At 45.7% G+C, this 22,337-nt stretch overlaps 1 protein-coding gene across 1 annotated transcript in view; it reads left to right on the top strand.

Annotated features, from left to right (window-relative positions):
* The first annotated feature begins 7,306 nt into the window (after nucleotides 1-7,306).
* The window catches only part of LOC126093347 (prostaglandin reductase 1-like), a 35,153-nt gene continuing 20,122 nt past the window's right edge, over nucleotides 7,307-22,337 (top strand). Inside the window, exon 1 of the mRNA XM_049908714.1 lies at nucleotides 7,307-7,586. Coding sequence (XP_049764671.1) covers nucleotides 7,386-7,586 — 201 coding nt within the window. The 5' untranslated portion in view covers nucleotides 7,307-7,385. The remainder of the gene's footprint in view (nucleotides 7,587-22,337) is intronic.

Below are 22,337 nucleotides of genomic sequence, written 5' to 3'. Positions count from 1 at the left end.
CTAAAGGAAAATTAAAGAGACCTTTTGAGATAAGAGAACCACATGTATGAATACCAGGAGCTCAGATGGAAAACCAGTTCTAAGCAAAGAATGGAAAGCAGAAAGGTGGAAGTAGTAAATAGAGGGTCTACACAAGGGCAATTTTCTTGAGGACAATATTATAGAAATGGATGAGAATGTAGATGAAGATGAAATAGGAGATACTGCGTGAACAGTTTGACAGAGCACTGAAAGACCTAACTCGAAACAAGACCGTGGTAGTAGACAACATTCCATTAGAGCTACTGATAGCCTTGGGAGAGCCAGCCCTAACAAAACTCTGCCATCTGGTGAGCAAGATGTATGAGACAGACGAAATAACCTCAGACTTCAGGAAGAATACAAATATTCCAATCCCAAAGGAAGTATGTGTTGACAGGTGTGAAAAATACCGAACCATCGGTTTAATATGTCACAGCTGCAAAATACTAACTCTAATTCCTTGCAGACGAATGGAAAGACTACCTCAGAGAAGTTCAGTTTGGATTCCGTAGAAATGTTGGAACACGTGAGGCAATACTGACCTTACAACTTGTCTTAGAAGAAATATTAAGGAAAGGCAAACCTACGTTTCTAGCATTTGTAGACTTAGAGAAAGTTTTTGGCAATGTTGACTGGAATAATCTCTTTCAAATTCTGAAGGTGGGAGGGGACAATACAAGAATCGAAAGGCTATTTAAAATTTGTACAGAAACCAGATGACAGTTATAAGAGTCAAAGGCATGAAAGGAAAGCAGTGGTTGGGAAGGGAGTGAGACAGTGTTGCAACCTCTCCCCGATGTTATTCAGTCTGCATATTGATCAAGCAGTGAAGGAAATAAAAGAAAAATTCGGTGTAGGAATTAAAATCCATTGAGAAGAAATAAAAGCTTTGACGTTTGCCGATGACATTGTAATTATGTCAGGGACCGCAAAGGACCTGGAAGAGTAGTTGAACGGAATGGACAGTGTTTTGAAAGGAGGATATAAGATGAGCATGAACAAAAGCAAAACGAGGATAATTGAATGTAGTCTAATTAAATCAGGTGATTCTGAGGGAATCACATTAGAAAATCAGACACTTTAAGTAGTAGATGAGTTTTGGTATTTGGGGAGCAAAAGAAGTTGTGATGGTCGAAGTAGAGAGGATATTAATTGTAGACTGGCAGTGGCAAAGGGCATCGTTTCTAAAGAAGAGAAATTTGTTAACATCGGCTGTAGATTTAAGTGTCAGGAAGCCGTTTCTGAAAGTATTTGTGTGGAGTGTAGCCATTTATGGAAGTGAAATATGGATTATTTATGGTTTACACTAGAAGAGAATAGAAGGTTTCAAAATGTGGTGCTACAGAAGGATGTTGAAGATTAGATCGGTCGATCACCTAACTAATGATGTGGTACTGTAGAATTGGGGAGAAGGGAAATTTGTGCCACAACTTGACCAGAAGAAGGGGTCGGTTGGTAAGGCACGGTCTGAGGCATCAAGGGATCACCAATCTAGTATAGGAGGGAAGCGTGGAGGGTAAAAATCGTAGAGGGAGACCAAGAGATGAATACACTAAGCAGATTCAGAAGGATGTAGGTTGCAATAGGTATTTGGAGATGAAGAAGATCGCACAGGATTGAACTCCATCAAACCAATCTCTAGACTGAAGACCACAGCAACAACCAAAAGAACGCCTTACCAACCTTGTGTCAGTGTGGGAACACGTTACGGAATATGCATTTCCGTGGTAATCACACACCCTATTAAGAAACATGTTAAACATTTTGCTTTTTCTAGGCACCATCATAAGTCACAGTGACTACATTGAAATTATTGTTTTTTTACTAACATGTGATTTCTGATCGTCTGATTGCATATTTCTTTCAGTTATATCCTGTACTATAATGTAGCAATTCTTTATATGTATTATCCCAGTTTCATCCAGCTACGTTACTTCGCATTGACATATCAATCGACCTTGAGCCCGGATTAAGACTTGATCGTTGTTACTGCGTGAGAACATCTACATTCATCAGCCAGAAAATTATGACTCCCGTCCTACAATAGATGTAAGCCCGTCCAGACGATGGCAGTTTCGCCTGGGGAGGAATAATGGCTAATCAGCTGTATACATCGTGCACGTAGTATCAGTGAGCGTGATGAATTTGTGTAGTGTGGCCAAGAGCAGATGGTGATAGCTTGAAGGTCCAGCACAAGTATTTCGGAAGCTGCATGACCTGTCGGGTGTTCGAGGGATGCTGTGGTGAGTGTCTTCGACACGTGGCGAAGCAGAGGTGAAACCAAGTCCATACGTCGTGGGGTTGGCTGGCCACCGCTCATTACAGACGTCTGACGTCCTAGGCTGGGCAGACTACTGAAGCAGGACAGGCGGCGATATGTTGCGGAACTAACGTCAGACATTAATGCTGGGCAGAGTACTAGTGTGTCTGTACACACAGTGCAACGAACTACGGGCCTCTGCAGCCGATGATCCATGCATGTGCCAATGGTAAAAGCACGTCATCGGTTACTACGACAGATATGGGCATGTGACCATCGGTACTTGACGTTGATGAAGTAGCAGAGCGTTGCATCGTCTGATGAACCCCAAAAACTTCTTTATCATGCCGATGAGAGGGCGTGAATCCTTCGTCTTCCAGGGAAACAGCTCCTTGACACTTTTACTGCGCCACGAACGTAAGTTGGCGGCGGCTCGATTATGCTCTGGGGAAGATTCACGTGGGCACCCATGGGTACTCCATGGGTACAAGTCACCATGGCGGCCAAGCTGTATCGTACGCTGGTGGCAGACCGTGTACATCACTTCATGACGCGCGTGTTTCCAACGGCAGTGGAATTTTTGAGAAAGATACTGCGAAACGTCACAAGTCCAAGAGTATGGTGGAGTGGTTCGAGCAACACACTGGCAAGTTTCAATTGATGTGCTGTCCCCGGAACACGCCATTTCTGATCCTGATCCAGCATATCTGGGATGTGATTGAACGTGACGTCAGAGCTCATCTCCCCCCAACTCCACGAAATTTACGGTATTCAGTTGACTCGTGTGTGCAGGTGTGGTGCCAACTCCCTCAGGCGATCTCCCAAGGCCCCATTGCTTCCGAGCAACGACGGTCGCCGCTGTTATCCGTGCCAAAGATAGACAAAGCGGCTATGGTAGGTGGCCATAACGTTCTGGGTGATCAGTGTATAAACGGTCGCAGGTTCGAATCCTGCCTCGGGCATGGATGTGTGTGATGTCCTTAGGTTAGTTAGGCTTAATTAGTTCTAAGTTCTAGGCGACTGATGACCTCAGAAGTTAAGTCGCATAGTGCTCAGAGCCATTTGATCAGTGTATAAATGATCTCGTATACATAAGTTCGGTAGCTGTTTGAGGCTTACTGAAGACGGAACTTCCATACACGAAGGTTCCAACACCAGAGGGCTGCAGCGAAATGCAAAATGATCTGTACAGATTTGACGGTTAGTGGACGGACCGGCAGTAGACCCTAAACGTAAAGTATTGCATGTAAACTTGGTAGAAGATCCATTACTGTAGGATTACGCTATTGGCGTGAAATCTCTGGAAAAAGAACCAGCCACAGAATACCTAGAAGTAACTGTCGAGAGAGCTGTAAGGCGAGATAACATGAAATAAACCGTACGATAAAAAATTCCAGGCAGTAATTGACTGTAGGGATCTTGAAGAATATGTAATTCATCCACGAAAGATGTGGCTTACAAAATATTTTTTCAAGAGATTCTTAAGTACTGTTCATCAGTCTGGTACATAGTATGAAGTATTAACAGAAGACGCAGAAAAGCATCTACGAAGAGCAACATATTTTGTCATGTTCGCGTCATTAAGCTTGGTATCGTTACGAAGATGCTCAACAACATTCTGTTCCAGTCCCAACAAAAGGGGCACCTTTTATGGCGGGAAAGGTTACTGCTGAAACTTTGAGTCTGGCAAAAAATTAATTCGTCTCACTTACGTCTCGCGAAATGAGCACGACGAAAATATCTGAAAAATTAGAGCACACCCCACCATTCCTAAATTGTGTAGAAAATATGGAAAATGCGAGTGGTACCAAAAGTATCCTCTGCTACACATTCTAAGATAGCTGGCGGAATGTAGGCGAAGATTCATTGAAACAGATTTTCCTAGTCCTCTGCAACTGTGCGACTGTGAATCAGAAATCGGCGACTTCTCTCTGTAGTGGCTCCACAGATTCCTATCTATCCACGAGTACGTCTCACGAATGTCGTGCGACAGAAATGTCAACAGCGCGGTAATCCCTCCTGGCGATAAGGAGAGAGCCCATTCACACACGTCGCTCAGAGAGCCCTACAATGACACAAGTGTAACAGAAATATCAGGACGTGACTGAAGACGAGCTTTTGGAACTTCATCCTCGGAATATCCCAGTTCGTCTTGAGCGCTTTTCACGCCTCAATGGGCGAAGATCTTGCACCACTATGCGTAACCTGTAACCCATTTCTCTTTTATTGCAACTTTATGAAGTGAATACGTTATTAGTGGTTACGCTGGTAGCCAGATTTCAGACTGAAACGAACTATACGGTTTCAGTATCCAACAGTAGCTGTAATAATTTCTAGAAGACGTCAAACTTTGAAGTATATGAATGTATCGAATTCTAAACTCTTAATATAATTAGAAACTGAACTTTAGTTGCACATTTATTCAGTACAATCCTCCCATCTTGCTGGCTAGCTATTTCACTCGTCGAGTGGAGGTTGTAATAACATTCCTGGAGAGTTAACGCGTTTTCGGCCTAATCCCGAAGTTGATTAATCTTTTGCCTTGAATGGTTTTCAATATTTAGCTTGTTTTTGAACATAGAGTGAAGGAGATTTCAGATAGCGAAACAATTATTAATATTTTCATTTTTTGCTTGTGAGACCAACGTTAATTTGCTGTTTAAGTATGTGCATGTACAATGTTCATGGAACTACTCGTCTAACGAGATACTACAATTAAATGTGAATAACCTGAAATGATTTCTGATACATAGTTATCCCCAAATAGGATACAAATATTCGTAACCAACCAGAAAGCTATGCATTACTTATCATTTAACACTTTTCATGATTTGGTTTGATGCAGCCTGCTATTACTTAAGTTGTAAGTCGTGGTCACCTATCCTCGACCAGTCCCCTTAAATTTTTTACCGATAGAGACAATATTATCGGATCTGTTTCAATAAAAATCCGCGTTCACCGTGAATACGTATTACATGTGTTAAATGGCGTGATTTCCATTGACATCTCTATCTTCATGTTGTGGATCAATGATAATACTTCCACCATTAGGCGCAGTTTTCCAACCTACGAGAAAGATGGTGCCCGGAAATTCTGTCGGTTCCTCTGATCTCTTTGGAAAGCCACTGGTAAAATGATCCAGGCTTGTAATACATGAAGGACTCGCCATTGCTGTGATAACTATGTTTCAATTCAACGTGAATCAGATAAAACGAAACTTTCGGTTCAGTCCCCATTGCAAACAAGGTTAATATACCACGAATTTACTGGGTTACGGCGTATAACCTCGTGAATTAAATTAAAATAGTAATAGTTCAGTTTCACTTAGCTCAATGCTAAAACCAGCGTGTATTCACGTGGTGGAGTGGATGTATTTTCCTTCATTGCATCACAAGCTTATTATACGTTGAAGCTCCAAAGAAACTCGCATAGGCCTACGTATTCAGATACGGAGATATTTACACAGGTAAAATACGGCGCTTTAGTCAGCAATGCCTACGTAAGACAAGTGTCTGGTGCGGTTGTTAGTTCGGTTACTGCTGCTACACTGGCAGTTTATCAAGGTTTAAGTGAGTCTGAACGTGGTGTTACAGTCGGCTCACGAGCGATGGTACACAGCATCTCCGAGGTAGCAATGAAGTGGGGATTCTCCCATACGACCATTCCATGTGTTTACCGTGAATATTAGGAATCCGGTAAAAAATCAATTCTCAGACACCGCAGCGGTCGGAAAAAGATCGTGCAAGAACGGGGCCAACGACTGAAGAAAATCGTTCAACGTGACAGAAGTGCAACCCTTGTGTCAATTGCTGCAGATTTCAATGCTGGGCCATCAACAACTGTCAGCATGCGAACCATTCAACGAAATATCATCGAAATGGGCTTTCGGAACCGAAGGTCGACTCGAGAATCATTGATGATTGCACGACAAAAATATTTACTCCTGTCCTCAGTCCGTCAACACCGACATTGGACTGTTGATGACTCGACAGTCGGACGAGTCGTGTTTCAAATTGTATAGAGCGGATGGACGTGTACGGGTATGGAGACAACCTCACGGATTCATGGTAGCTGCATGTCAGCAAGGGACTGTTCAAGCTGCAGGACGCTCTGTAATGGTGTGGTGTGTGTGCAGTTGGAGTAATATGGGACCCCCCATACGGTAAGATACGACTCTGATAGGTGACACGTATGTGAGCATTCTGTCCAATCACCTGCATCCATTCATGTGCATAGTACATTCCGGCGGCCTTGGGAAGTTCCAGCAGGACAATGCGCCACCCCACACGTCCAGAACTGCTGTAGAGTGACTCCAGGAACACGCTTCTGAATTTAAACTCTTCCACTGGCCACTAAACCACCAATCATAAATATTATTGAGCATATCTGAGATGCCTTACAACGAGCTGTTCAGACGAGACTTCTACCCCAATGTAGTGTTACGGATTTATAGACAGCCCTGCTGGATTCATGGTGTCAGTTCTCTCCAGCACTACTTCAGACAATAGTTGAGTCAAGGATACGTCGTGTTGTGGTACTTCTGCTTGCTCGCAACGGCCCTGCACGATATTGGGCAGGTATATCAGTTTTTTGGCTCTTCAGTCTATAATAGACGGTAACCTCCCCTTGAAATCTTGTGGTGCCAAATCGTTGTTTAAAATTTTACATGTTACTAGTAAATTTTGAAATGTATGATATTTTAGTTAGAAATTTACCATTTTCTTGTCAATTTTAGTTTATCTGAGGGGCAAGTAGACGTACCTCAACAATTACGTAAATGAAAGCCGCAATGTTCATTCACTCGACAGGATCATCCATCAATCTGAAGCTTGCATTTACGGATGTCGCACACGCTTCTGCGTGTCGTGCTGTTGTTACAGACAAAGAAGTGGACTGATATGGGCAGCCGGTGAATGCGTGACTATCGACTTATCTAAAATGGGGCGCTCTACATTATCTCCTTATCGCACTGAACTCCGGCATAAAACCTCACACAGCAGGTAGCAAGCCAGTGCGTCATCTAACACGACACCGTACCGTTAGTCGGTTAACAACTGCTTGGCTTCGTCGTCTTTCCTACCGCGCAGGTCAGAAGCCACCAGTGATGCCGAAGGGACGGAAAATTGTCATCGCGAATCTCTTCAAGGGAGAGCCTAAAGTCACCGACTTCAAAATCGAGACCGAAGAACTGCCGGCGCTACAGGATGGCCAGATACTGTGCGAGGCAGAATACATCAGCGTGGACCCGTACCAGAGGGCGTACTCACAGAGGCACAAGGTCGGCGCCACCATGATCGGATCACAGGTATGCTTCATCAAGAAGATGAAACTAAACGATGTACGTTCTCACTATCCTGACTAGAAGCATTGGGCTTCAAATTCTTGCCGTACTTGTGTACTTCCCCCGTCTTTCTCTGTAGTCTTCAAATATTGTTATAGCAGGCAAGAAGCAGAGAACAGTTGTTCGCTATTTAAGAGACTAATGTTTCCGTCAGACTTATTTAGAATAGTATAATATTTTCACGTATGAAATGGGCATTCCTGCAGAAGGTATTAAATGCAGCGGTCAAAGCAGAAATACATATGGGAGATAATCAAAATATCCACGGGTGTACTGCCGGTCTACAGTGTCCAACGGGCACAATATTTCGGCGATCATACATGTCGCCATCATCAGGTGAACTGACGGACTGAGCTCCTGTGAACGTGCCGGCACGGAGATCCGTACGCTATGGCTGCTCAGGGGGAACTGGGTTCGGTCGCGGCGGCGGCCGATTTAAATACCCTCCGCCGCGGCGCGCTCCCTCCGCTGTCCGCGCCCCGCGCCGCGGTCGCGCGGTGGAACAGATTGCGACGGCGTCTGAGATGACGTCGGTGTGATGGCTCTGTCCGCCGTGGTCTTCACAACTATACGTTTGCTCGATTTACTCTTGATTAACCCAATCGCTGGTTCCCAAGCCTTGCTAAGATTATAGCCACAGTCACGGTTTATGAGGTCGTCATTGGTACGAATTTCGATGGCCTCTCTAACAACGCAGTCCCAGTACAGACGCCGTGCGCGTTGGACACTGTAGACCGGCAGTACACCCGTAGATATTTTGATTATCAAATACGCTGGGAGAAACTCAAGAATCACCCATATGGGAGCTCTTTACCATTACTCAGACATGTCGAAATGTAGGAATCTGAGTTTCAATCAAACCAGAATAATTTAACGAGTAAGTTATGAAGACAAATCAAATAGTCTAAGTTCACACTTTTAGGGAGCGCAACAGAACGGATAATGTCAACACTTAACACCGTGGAACACTAAGAACTAGTACAGTGAAACCGCTGTCACCAGTCCGGTATGCGCAATGTAAATGTCGTGTAACTGCTTCGCGTTTTATGATTTTCAAGCCATTCAACATAAGCTTTTATGGAGTATCTAGTAAAACTGTTTGTTATTGTCTGTTATGCGGGACTAAGCAAGCAGTACGCGTTTCTGGGACACTATTTACGCATGGTTTATTCTTGTCATCCTTAAATGAAAAATCAGGCACTCTCACTCGCTGAGTAGCAGTCAAGGGTTGAGCATCGCTCCTCTTACTCGCTCACTGTCAGCCATAGGCCCCTGCTTGTACAGGTGACACACCAGGGGTATCTGCGGCTTTGCTTTTATAAAAGCATCGGCGGGAACTCAGTTAAGGTCTGCAGTAAGGAATTACGGCGGGCAGGATATTTTTTGGCGACGCGCGGCAGCAGAATTGTCGTGTTCTTTTCGAATTGCGGGATATCGAGCTCCAGTGGTGCCTTGGGGTCGAAGCGGTCCACCGCTGTCGACAAGGGGCGCGTGCCGCGTCTCAGGCGATCTCGAGCACTTCAGCTGCCGCAGAGGTAGGCTCTCCTCCCCCCCCCCCTCCCCCCCGACCAAAGGTTAGAGAAAATGTGGGCCAGGACCTGGCAGCCGGCCGCGGAACCGCAGAGAAGTTTTCTGCCGCCGCCGATCAGACCTCAGCGTCCATTAGGAAAATAGGGCCAGCAATGCAGCCGGGTCACCTAACGGTGTCAACGATGTCTGTAACTGGCACTTCCTTGGCAACAGCCCCACTTTCCGCTCCCGACATGGCGAGAAATACACCAAAAAAAGCAGTTATACACAGTAAGCCGACCACAATACGGCGTCAGTACTTGCGACCCCCCCCCCCTCCACCCCTCGTCCTGGTTGCCAACGCCCAAGACAAACTCTCCGAATTCATAGAGTCCCTCAATAAAGGCAAGCAGAAGTCCCGTCTGCCGATCTAAATCCTCCCAAAACCCACCACCTCAACCCAGCCCTCAACCCGATCCAAATTCCTAAAATCTCCCCCCCCCCCCAAATCCACTACCACAAAACAGCGGCGTGCAAGGAAAGACCGGAATGATAGGCACTCCAAGTCCAAGAGTAAGAAAACGTCCACCACCCCTACCCCAACCACTCCCGCACCCTCTGAGGAGCCTGCGCCCCCGACGGCACCTGTTGTCGCCCTGGGAAGGGACCAGGAAACAACGGCACTGGAAGGGAACCGCGTAACCGGGCAGGATTCGGATGGTTTCGTGCTGGCGAGGTAAAACCTTTCGCCAGCCGAGGCTTCCGCCGGCCCGGGGAGTGGAACCCACCCCAAACAGGTTTCAGGTGTGGCCAATGAGCCAGAGACACCACAAGATACAACAACACAAACACAAAATCAGGTTACCCACCACCTCCCTCCGATCGTCGCGGAGTTTACTCATAATTATGAGAAACTCTTCGAGATGTTAAAAACAGCAATCGGGGAAGGCAATTTCTAGGCAAAACCTGCTGGTCGTGACAAAATAAAAATAACAGTACGCACACTTGAGCACTACACCACAATCAAAACACTTCTCAACAACAAAAAAATACCCCACTACACATTCCCCACAACAAAGACACGAAACAAAACCATTGTCATCAGAGACCTACCGAGACGAGTGCCCCCCCAGGCGATCAAAACAGACCTGACTGCCCAGGGGTACGTCGTCAAGGCGGTCCAACAGATGGGCAACATAGGGAGCAAATGGCCCCTGTATCAGGTCACACTGCCAGATATCCCACAGATCGGGTTGACGGAGGAGATAGAGAAGATCCAAAGAAGAGCGGCACGTTTCGTCATAGGGTTATTTGGTAACCGTGATAGCGTTACGGAGATGTTTAACAAACTCAAGTGGCAGACTCTGCATGAGAGGCGCTCTGCATCGCGGTGTAGCTTGCTCGCCAAGTTTCGAGAGGGTGCGTTTCTGGATGAGGTATCGAATATATTGCTTCCCCCTACTTATACCTTCCGAGGAGGTCACGAATGTAAAATTAGAGTGATTAGAGCGCGCACGGAGGCTTTCAGACAGTCGTTCTTCCCGCGAACCATACGCGACTGGAACAGGAAAGGGAGGTAATGACAGTGGCACGTAAAGTGCCCTCCGCCACACACCGTTGGGTGGCTTGCGGAGTATAAATGTAGATGTAGATGTAGAACAAAAGGGATATTAAGATGATCCTGGCTGTCCCTGTGACCACTGAACCACTGTGCCGCAAAAACAAGACGGTGCAGTGCTTCAGGTATTAGGGCCTCAATCACATTGCGGCACACTGCTCCATTGGAGTGAGGTGCAGAAAATGCGCCGAGGCCCATGACACAAGAACATGCATAATGAAACACACGGACCCGCAAATAAGGTGGGCGCAGTGTGGCAAAAACCATACAGCGGGTTACCAAGGTTGTGAGGTCCATAAACGACACACACAGCAGGCAAAGGGCGCAAAGGCCGCCCCACACACACGCAAAGAAAACACCACGAACCCATCCAGACACACAAGAAACCAAAACATGACAACACACGCGGACAAGTCCTGGGTAAAACCAAGGCCGGACACACCAAGGGCGACTTAAGCGTAAGTGGTTTCTCCCCCGAGGACCCATGAAAGCGTGGCCCAATCACCACAACACCAGACTCTATCACAAGAACAACACCGGGAAACACACGGCAACAACGACCAAGTCCACCATGACAGAGAAAGCTCTAGGGAACCCCACACACACTCCCCCCCCATGGATCAGTTGTTAGGCGTAATGGTGCAGACCATGAACCTCATCATGGAAATGATGAAGGAATTCAGGGAAGCCCAGAAGCAGAACACACAGATCCTCGTTGCCCTTCAGGCAACAGTCCAGCAGTCGCTCCCCTCTGCGACTTCCTCAGTAGTAACAAAACCCCATCATGAATAGACGACCAAATATCCAAGGCCTGACAATGGGCGTCTCTAACTCAGACGGCATTGTTAATCAAGAGGTCGAGTTCAGAGAACTCATGAAGGAGTTCTCCATCGACATATACATGATGGGGGAAACCCAGCTAATACCGGAAATAAAAGCGACAGTCCTCAACTATGTTAGCTATCACACAGACAGGTCAACCCAAGGCGGAGGAGTGGCCATATACATAAAAAGGGGGATCACCCACCACCAGGTATTCTTATCAGCTACCAATAAAATCGAAGCAGTGGCGATGGAAGTAACCACTGCCACCGGACCCCTAAAAATTGTTGCAATCTATCGACCCCCACATGACCAGATAGATGAGGGAGACATAGCTGCTCTAGGGCAAATTGAAGGCAAACTCGTAATAGGGGGAGACTTCAATGCCAAACACCCTGATTGGAATTCTAGAGTAACCTCCAGAGCAGGCGCCAAGCTGCAACAACTAGCGAGCACCCACCACTTCGAAACATAGGGTCCAGTCGAGCCCACACATTTTCCGAAAAACGGAAGCAGGCCCGATGTGTTAGACATAGCTCTCACTAGGAGGATCGCAGGATGTGTGGCCGCAAGGACAATCAACAGAATGTCCTCCGACCACAACGAAGTGATTCTAGAGGTCGATGTGGGAGAATGGGTAGCACTCCCACGGTACCAGACGTCTTACAAACGTACCGACTGGGAGCGATACCAAGAAACTGTCGCCTCTGATATCGTTCACGCTCCGCCACCTACTGCAGAAACAGTAGAACAAGCGCTACAAGACTTAACAGGCACCATCCTGCAGGCAGCGGAAGAGGCCAACCCTCCACAAAGGGATGGCCCTCCACCGCAAATACAGTTCCCGGAACACTTGCTACCTCAAATCTGACATAAGAACAGAGTGGCAAAAGAGTGGAAGATAAACAGAAATCAGACCACCAGGAGGCTGATCAATCGTCTACAGAGAGAACTGAAGGTAGCGCTCAATGAGCACAGAAACCAGCAATCGCAAAACCGCCTCACAGCTCTAAAAGTAGACGATCATACACTATGGCAAGCAACCAAACAGTTCACAAAAAGACGCGCTAGGATGCCGCCACCGCACGCCGAGCGGGGACTGGTCTACAGCCATGCTGGGAAGGCCAAACGCCCTCGCCGACTCCTTCGAGAAGCAGTTTCAAGCGGCAGAACCCCAGGATGAAGAGCATGAAGAGGTAGTCAGTCGTCAACTGGCTGTCTTCTTCAATGCTGAGGAGGACCCAGAGGACGAACCCATTCACTTTGCCCCCGAGGACGTGGCAAGAGTAATCAGGTCCCTCCCTACAAAAAAGACGCCAGGGCACGGTAGTGTCACAAACCAGTTAGTCAAAAAACTCCCACCCACAGCGATCACACACCTCACGAACGTCCTCAACGAGATTACTCGTTTCCGCGAGTTTCCAGCTTGCTGGAAACATGCGGAAGTGGTCGCGATACACAAACCAGGGAAAGACCCTCTATTCCCGCAGCACTACACGCCGATTAGCCTCTTGCCAACTCTCAGCAAGATCTATGAGCGCCTCCTGCTAAGACCCATACAAGAACATATTACCAGAGAGCAAATTCTGCCGGATTTCCAATTTGGGTTCCGGCAGAACCACTCTGCCCCACAACAGCTCATGAGAATGGTTGAAGCAGCCACAGAGGGCTTCAACCACAGAGGCTACTGCGGGATAGTGCTACTAGACGTAGCCAAAGCCTTTGATTCAGTATGGCATAGAGGGCTACTGTACAAGTTGTACACACAAGGGTTTCCCGGGCGCATAGTTCAGCTATCTCACGAATAGGACATTCTCCGTCAAAGTAGAAACTGCCGCCTCCACCAAAAGGCATATTCGTGCTGGGGTACCATAGGGATCGGTCCTGGCGCCCGTATTGTACAGTTTGTACACTGTGGACACTCCAACGGCCCCCCTGGTGCACACTACGCAGTACGCGGACGACGCAGCCTTCTACACGAGAAATGCGGACCTGGTCATTCGTAGGCTACAAAGGGTTTTAGACGACACATAAACCTGGGCCCGTCGCTGGCGCATCACCATCAACTCTGAAAAGACGCAGGCAATGCTGATTACCCGCAGGCTCGGAAGGCGCGAACCTCCTCAATGTCCCCCCTCTCCACCTTCACCTAAACGGAACCCACCTCCCCTGGCGCAGAACCGCCAAGTACCTTGGCGTAATCTGGGACTCTCGTCTTACGTGGAAACCCCACATAGACGAGGTCCACAGGAAGGTCTGCGCCAGAATGTCCATCCTATACCCTATCCGAACTCAAACAGCTCCCTTCCCTGCAAAGTAGCAGTAAATGTGTACGAGGCCCTGATCCGGCCAGTAATGGAATACGCGTGCCCTGTCTGGGGTTACACGGCAAAGCAGCACCTGGAAAAACTCCAGAGGCTGCAGAACCGCGCCCTCAGGAGGGAACTGCATTTGCCTCTTGGATTCCCCACAGACGACCTGCACGCCGCAGCCGAAATCCCACTCTTGAGAGAGCGATTCCAGGATCTGGCAAGGGTCTTCTATGAGGGTTCTCCCAGTTCCGGAAACGCACTCATCCACTCCCTAGGCCGGTATGACATGTCCCGCGACAAGCACAAGCGCCCTAAGACGATCTTCACGATTAAGTCGAAGAGAAAATCCCAATACCAAATCCCAAATCCAGCTCCTGGCCCACATAACACCAAACATCTCGCCAACCCCAGGCAAATACCAGACACATACAGAACAGTCATCACATATCGCAGACACCAAAAAAGTACAGTAAAAATCATACACACACGTACACAGGGGAGTAAAAGTCGAAAGGCTACAAACTCCCCATCACACTTCCCCAAAGAGGGGAAAGTAAAAGATGAGAGCAGCAGCGACCGAACCCAGTTCCCCCTGAGCAGCCATAGCGTACGGATCTCCGTACCGGCACGATCACAGGAGCTCAGTCCGTCAGTTCACCTGACGATGGCGACATGTATGATCGCCGAAATATTGTGCCCATTGGACACTGTAGACCGGCAGTACACCCGTGGATATTTTGACTATCAAATACGCCTGGAGAAACTCAAGAATCACACATATGGGAGCTCTGTCAAATGTAGGAATCTGAGTTTCAATCAAACCAGAATAATTTAACGAGTAAGTTAAGAAGACAAATCAAGTAGTCTAAGTTCACACTTTTAGGGAGCACTACAGAACGTATACTGCCAACACTTAACACCGTGGAACACTAATAACCAGTACGGTGAAACCGCTGTCACCAGTCCGGTATGCGCAATGTAAATGTCGTGTAACTGCTTCGCGTTTTATGATTTTCAAGCCATTCAACATAAGCTCTTATGGAGTATCTAGTAACTCTGTTTGTTATTGTCTGTTATGTGTGACTAAGCAAGCAGTATGCGTTTCAGGGACACTATTTACGCATGGTTTACTCTTGTCATCCTTAAATGAAAAATCAGGCACTTTTAACATAGACGATTGGGTAAGTTGTATGGGAAAAGATGTCTTCTTCAGCAATTGAGCACTGCTTATTTTAGTGAAGTTATAGTTAATGAAGCTAATACTTCCTTCAAAGAATATTTAATTAAAATGACTTTGCTGCTGCGAAAACCACACGTCGTGTTCTTGTAACCGAAATTTACATCTGCAACTACACCATGTGGCCGGAAGTATCCGGACATCTGGCTGAAAATGAGTTACAAGTTAGTGGCGCTCTCCATCGGTAACGCTGGAATTCAATATGGTGTTGCCAGAACATTAGCCCTGATGACAGCTTTCCTGTCGCAACCATTCCACCATAGGCCGTGCATTATGAACAGGTGTTCGATCGCGTTGAAAGATGCAGTTGCCATCCCCGAGTTGCTCTTCGACAGTTGGAAGCTAGAAGGTGCTTAAAACATCAATGTAGGCCTGTGCTGTGATAGTGCCACGCAAAACAAAATGGGATGCTAGCCCCTTCCCTGAAAAACATCACCACGCCGTAACACCACTGCCTCCGAATTTCCAGTGAATCCTGATACAGTTTGGAATTCCTGTGTGATGGTCTGGAGATGTCCGCCTATTATACATTACGACGCCCTTCAATTGTCGGCGGTCTCTGTCAGCCAACAGAAGAGGTCGGCTGGTACGCTTTTGTGCTGTACTTGTCCCTTCAAGTTTTCACTTCACTATAAAAAAAAAATGGTTCAAATGGCTCTGAGCACTATGGGACTTAACATCTATGGTCATCAGTCCCCTAGAACTTAGAACTACTTAAACCTAACTAACCTAAGGACAGCACACAACACCCAGTCATCACGAGGCAGAGAAAATCCCTGACCCCGCCGGGAATCGAACCCGGGAACCCGGGCGTGGGAAGCGAGAACGCTACCGCACGACCACGAGCTGTGGACTATTTCACTCTCACCTCGGAAAAAGTGGAGGTAGGGATGTTTAGGAGTGTGGAAATCTCGCATACAGACGTATGACACAAGAGACACCCAATCACCTGACCCCATTCGAAGTCCGTGTGTTCCGCGGAACGCTCCATTCTGTTCTCTCACGGTCTAATGACTGCTGAGTCGCTGATATGGAGTACCAGGCACTAAGTGCCAGCACAATGCACCTAATACGAGAAACGTATGTTTTTGGGCGTGTCGGGATTCTTTTGATGACATAGTGTACATCTATACTCAACAAGCTCTCTTATGGTGTGTGGCGGAGGGCATTTTGTGTACTAGTGTTACCTTCCCCTTTTTGTGTTCCAGTAGCGAGTGGTTCGCGGGAAGAATGATTGCGGGTAAGTTTCTCTGCGGGCTTCAGTCTTTCGGGTTTCATCGTCATCGGCTTTTCGCGAGTATATGTAGGAGGAAGCAACGTATGGATTAACTCATCTAGGAACGTAAGCTCTCAGATCTTTAACGCAGACCACACAGGTGATGCTTTCGCCTCTCTTGCAGCGTTTTCCACTGCAGTTGGCTGAGTACCTCCGGGGTTACTACAAGAACTTATGACGAAACGTTGTGATCTTTTTTGGATCTTCTGTGTTTGATATACCAATTCTATTAGGAACAGACGTGAGATCGCCCAACAATATACAAGAATTTGCCTAAACATGATTATGAAAGCTAGTTCCTTTTTCGACGGACTAAATTTCGTGACCTTCTTCCCTTGAATCTCAGTCTGGTATCTGACTTACCCGCGATTAATTTTATGTGTACTCTGCCCTTTAAATCGCTCCATACGCATGCTCCTAGATATTTTACAGAATTATCTGCCTCCAGTGATTATTCTGCAATCGTGTAGTTACACAACTATGCACTTTCTGTCGGAGGGCCAGTTGCAACCCCCAAGCATCGAAATCCTGTAGGCTTTCACGCATTTATCTATGGTTTTTTACTTGTGGGACTTCTCTGTATGCAACAGCATCGCTTGCGAAAAGCGTCATGGGATTGTCCACGTTATCTACCTGAGCCCCATCTTATTCTGTTACTCCCTTCTGTAAACGGAAGCGTGTTATGCAGGTCTTGGAGTCACTCGCCTCGATCTAGAAAAGTTTCTACTGACTTTAACGAAGGCAATGTTGGCCTGATGTATTCTATGATGCCCTTTGTCTACAGGTCTTGGAGTCACTCGCCTCGATCTAGAAAAGGTTTTACTGACTCTAACGAAGGCAATGTTGTCCTGATGTATTCTATGATGCCCTTTGTCTACAGGACTTGGAGTCACTCGCCTCGATCTAGAAAAGTTTTTACAGAGTTTAACGAAGGCAATGTTGGCCAGATGTATTCTACATTGCCCTTTGTCTACAGGTCTTGGAGTCACTCGCCTCGATCTAGAAAAGTTTTTACTGGCTTTAACGAAGGCAACGTTGGCCTGATGTATTCTATGATGCCCTTTGTCTACAGGTCTTCAAGCCACTCGCCTCGATCTAGAAAAGATTTTACTGACTTTAACGAAGGCAATGTTGGCCTGATGTATTCTATGATGCCCTTTGTCTACAGGTCTTCAAGTCACTCGCCTCGATCTAGAAAAGATTTTACTGACTTTAACGAAGGCAATGTTGGCCTGATGCATTCTACGATGCCCTTTGTCTACAGGTCTTGGAGTCACTCGCCTTGATCTAGAAAAGTTTTTACTAACTTTAACGAAGGCGATGTTGGTCTGATGTATTCTACGATGCCCTTTGGCTACACTGTCTAAATGATTGTTTTAAGAAATACCAAATTAAGATCAATCTAAACATGCTTAAATAAGGCGAAACACGTAATTGAAAAATAAAAAAAAACTGAAATTGCAACCAAGGCTGTTTTTAACCAGTTCTGTTAAGCACTGGTTTGCTGTATGCCACATATGGAATGGAAGAATTTTTATCTATTAGGTCATTTATATGTAAGGTGAAAAGGAATGGTCTTCTAACAGTGCCATGGGGCACGCTCCAAGTTACTTTTCCGTCTAAAGATTTGTCTTCGTTCATAAAGACATGCTGTGCACTTTTTGCTTGATCACTCAATCCAATCAAACAGTGGGTCTTATATGCCTTACGTTCGTATTTTATTCACTAAGCGGCAGTGGACAAATGTATCGAAAGCCTTCCGGTAGTCAAGAAACACCCCAGGTACCTGGGCGACTGTATCTTCTGGTTTCTGCGATTCGAGAGCGAATTAGATGTAACACATGCATTGCTTTCGGGACTTATGTTGATTGACAGCAAAGGACTTGCAAGAGCGGATGAACGGAATGGACAGTGACTTGAAAGGAGGGTATAACATGAACATCAACAAAAGCAAAACGAGGATAATGAAATGTAGTCGAATTAATTCTGGTGATGATGAGGGAATTAGTTTAGGAAATGAGACACTTAAATCAGTTAATGAGGTTTGCTATTTGGGGAGCAAAATAACTGATGATGGTCGAAGTACAGAGGATATAAAATGAAGACTGGCAATGGCAAGGAAAGCGTTTCTGAAGAAGAGAAATTTGTTAACATCGATTGATTTAAGTGTCAGGAAGTCGTATCTGAAAGTATTGGTATGGAGTGTAGCCATGTATGGAAGTGAAACATGGACGATCAATAGTTAGACAAGAAGAGAATAGAAGCTCTCGAAATTTGGTGCTACAGAAGAATGCTGAAGATTAGATGGGTAGATCACATAACTAATGAGGAGGTTTTGAACAGAAGTGGGGAGAAAAGGAGTTTGTGGCACAACTTGACTAGAAGAAGGGTTCGGTTGGTACGACATGTTCTGATGCATCAAGGGATCACCAATTTAGTATTGGAGGGCAGCGTGGATGGTAAAAATCGTAGAGGGAGACCACGAAATGAATACACTAAGCAGATTCAGTAGGATGTAGGCTGCAGTAGGTACTGGGAGATGAAGAAGCTTGCACAGGGTGGAGTAGCATGGAGAGCTGCATCAAACCAGTCTCAGGACTGAAGACCACAACACAATATGTTGATTCCTACAGATGATATTTCTTGTGCTCACAAATGTGATAATACAAGAGCAAAAAACACGTTTCAGAATTCTACAAGAGATCAACATAAGACTTACGTGTTTATGGTTTTGCGTGTCCATTCGATGGCCCTCCTTGAAAACGGGAACGATCTGTCCTTTTTTTCCAATCATTATGAACGCTTCCCTCCTCCAGCGACCTACCGGACTCTGTTGTTACAAGAAGTGCGACTTAATTCGAATATTGTCTGTGGAATCGTACTGCTATCTCGTCGGGTCCAGAGAACTTTCCGCTGTTGCACTATTTGATTTGCTCTTCTGTCCCCTGACCACTAACCTCGATATCTGTCATTATGTCGTTCGCACGAAGATTTTTAAGGAGAAACTATAGTTTGAGTTTCCGCTGTGAAACTATTTTCTAGAGAGACGTTCAGTATTTTGGCGTGTCTGTTTAATCCTCCGTTCCAGTGCCATTACGCTCATAGAGTGTCCGGACAGGTGGCCTCAATCCGTCTGCTGTTTTAACTCAAGAATGAAACTTCTTAGGATTTTCCGAGAGGTTAGTAGAATTTTACTATCGAATTGGTAGAATGCATCCAAATGGTTCAAATGGCTCTGAGCACTATGGCACTTAACATGTGAAGTCATCAGTCCCTTAGAACATAGAACTACTTAAACCTAACTAACCTTAGGACATCACACACATCCATGCCCGCGGCAGGATTCGAACCTGCGACCGTAGCGGTCACGCGGCTCCAGACTGAAGGACCTAGAATCGCTCGGCCACATCGGCCGGCATAGAACGCATTCTACACGCCAAAACTGAAAATGAAATACTGCTAATCAAGCTGCAGCACGTAAGTGAGAACTTGTAAATACGTCTGATGAAGATCAGGTAGGTCATAATAAAGAATCAGAACCTTCGACAAATGCCGAATTATTTTAGATTTTAAACCATTGACTAAAGGAAGGCCATGTATGAGTGAAAAGAAAAAATGCATACTGGGAAGCGCGATTTTCTTAAGAAAAGCACTCCGTCTTCACCCACAAGTCCCACTGGGACCATCCGACCGCCGTGTCATCCTCAGATGAGGATGGCGTGTGATCAGCACACTGCTCTCTCGGTCGTTGTGATGGTTTTCTTTGACCGGAGATGCTACTACGAGGTCGAGTAGCTCTTCAATTGGCATTACGAAGCTGAGTGCAGCGCTTGGCGGCCTGGATGGTCACCCATCAAAGTGCCGGTCACGTCCAACAGCGATTAACTTCGGTGATCTGCGGGAACCGGTGTATCCACTGCGGCACGGCCGTTGCCAATTGTTTTAATAAGCTTACCTGTAAAGTAGTGTTAATTGTTAAGGAAGCACACAGTGAGGAGTAAGAACGGTTAAAACAATAAATATTCTGAAGCAAGTATAGCTCGATGCCTTGTATGTGAAATGCGTTCTATGCTGATACTCAATCTGAAGACTCGACAGAGTGTTGCAAACGCTGCACATCCTGGGATGGTGATATATTTTAAATCTGACAATTTGTGGTTGATTTTTGTTGATGAAAAACTCTTTTAGTGATATATTAAATTTCAACATTACAATACTTTCACTGAAAACTGATCAGTAAGAAATTAACAGCAATGCAAAAGTAATACTGTCTCGTACGTTCTAGGAATGAAAATATAATCATTCGATTTTTATCAATACTTCTAGAAGTATTTTGATCTTGGTTTAGTTCTGTGTTAAGATGACGGTTTCACATTAACGTTTAAAATTGGTTAAGCAATTGAGAATGTATTAAAATAAAAATTAATGCAACTAGATACAACACAGTAAAAGGCCATCATTTTAATACGCGCAAAGCAAAACAAGTTGTCTTTGAAATGAATTTATTAATAGGCGCTAACCACTAAGTTCGTCAACTTTCTCCAATCTCACCTGCCGGTATTTTCATACCTACATGTTCATGATGTACAAGGTATACTAAAAGGTTATATCAACTCGAAGAAAACCGAGATACAACATTGATAAATAATGATGATTTTACTCCTTTACATATTCCTATTTCAATGTGACATACATTTCTGAATGATGCAAGGTTTGGTGCAGTCCTTGGTTGTAGAAATCTGCATCTTGGCTGCTTAGAACTGTTTTACCTCATAAAGTACCCCTCTACCTTCGTGTAAATGTCCCCCACGCCAGGTTTTCTCCATCCTAGATAACAGAGGAATCATTAACTGCTCGCCACGCAAGTAAAATACATAGTGAGAGTCAAAATTTGATAGTCAAAAGATGTGACATGTGTGGCTGGGTCCTGACTGTATTGAATGAGGGGGACGTTGTCATGGAACATATACACTCTCTTGGACAGCTTCCTTCGACTTGTTTTGACAGTCTTCCATATAACCGCATCGAGAGATTTCGATGTTATGTTCCTTCGACGGTTTATTCCATACAAGACTAACCTGTTACCGAAACGCCATGAAGGTTCCAAGAAACACACACATCACCTTCCCTGATGACGGTTGTGTCTTCGTCATTCTCTGTGGTGCTGTATCCACATCTTACCACTGCTGCCGGCCGAAATGACCGAGCGGTTAAAGGCGCTACAGTCTGGAACCGCACGACCGCTACGGTCGCAGGTTCGAATCCTGCCTCGGGCATGGATGTGTGTGATGTCCTTAGGTTAGTTAGGTTTAAGTAGTTCTATGTTCTAGGGGACTTATGACCACAGCAGTTGAGTCCCATAGTGCTCAGAGCCATTTGAACCATTTTACCACTGCTTGGTTTCCCTGTTGCCTCGGGGTCATAGTAACAGACTCAACCCCGTCTAAAAGTATTAGGTGCCAAAAGTGGTCTCATCGATTGCCCTGACATACCTCCAATGTCCTACTGCTGTATCGGTTAGCTTTTTGAATGGGATTCAAAAGTCGTGGTTCAATAAGTTGTAGAGCGTGTTGAGAATTAACTCATAACCGATTTTCATTTTGTCCAACGTCGATTCAATCGTGTATTGTTGCTATGTACTCCACCAGTTTAGCCTGGATTTTGTAACTTCGTTCTTCTTCAAATGTAGAAAGTCAGTTATTGCATGAGACTCCTGTTTATCAGTTGGCTACGCCATTGTTATAGCTATCGACAGCACTTTCTCGTCGGTACCACAATTCCAGAAACAAACCTACGAACATAAAACCAATAACGCAACTTCATTTTTGGTGAGTGATTGTTAAAAATTCATTATTATACTCGAAACGCAGAAAAAACTATGTATTAAGATTGAAGTTTATAGTCGGCATTTCATTTTTCCGGAACGCCAGTCGTAGATAAT

This window comes from Schistocerca cancellata, chromosome 1, assembly GCF_023864275.1.
Source record: "Schistocerca cancellata isolate TAMUIC-IGC-003103 chromosome 1, iqSchCanc2.1, whole genome shotgun sequence".
NCBI lineage: Eukaryota > Metazoa > Arthropoda > Insecta > Orthoptera > Acrididae > Schistocerca > Schistocerca cancellata.
Note: the sequence above shows the minus strand (reverse complement) of the source record. Positions and strands in the feature narration are given on the sequence as shown.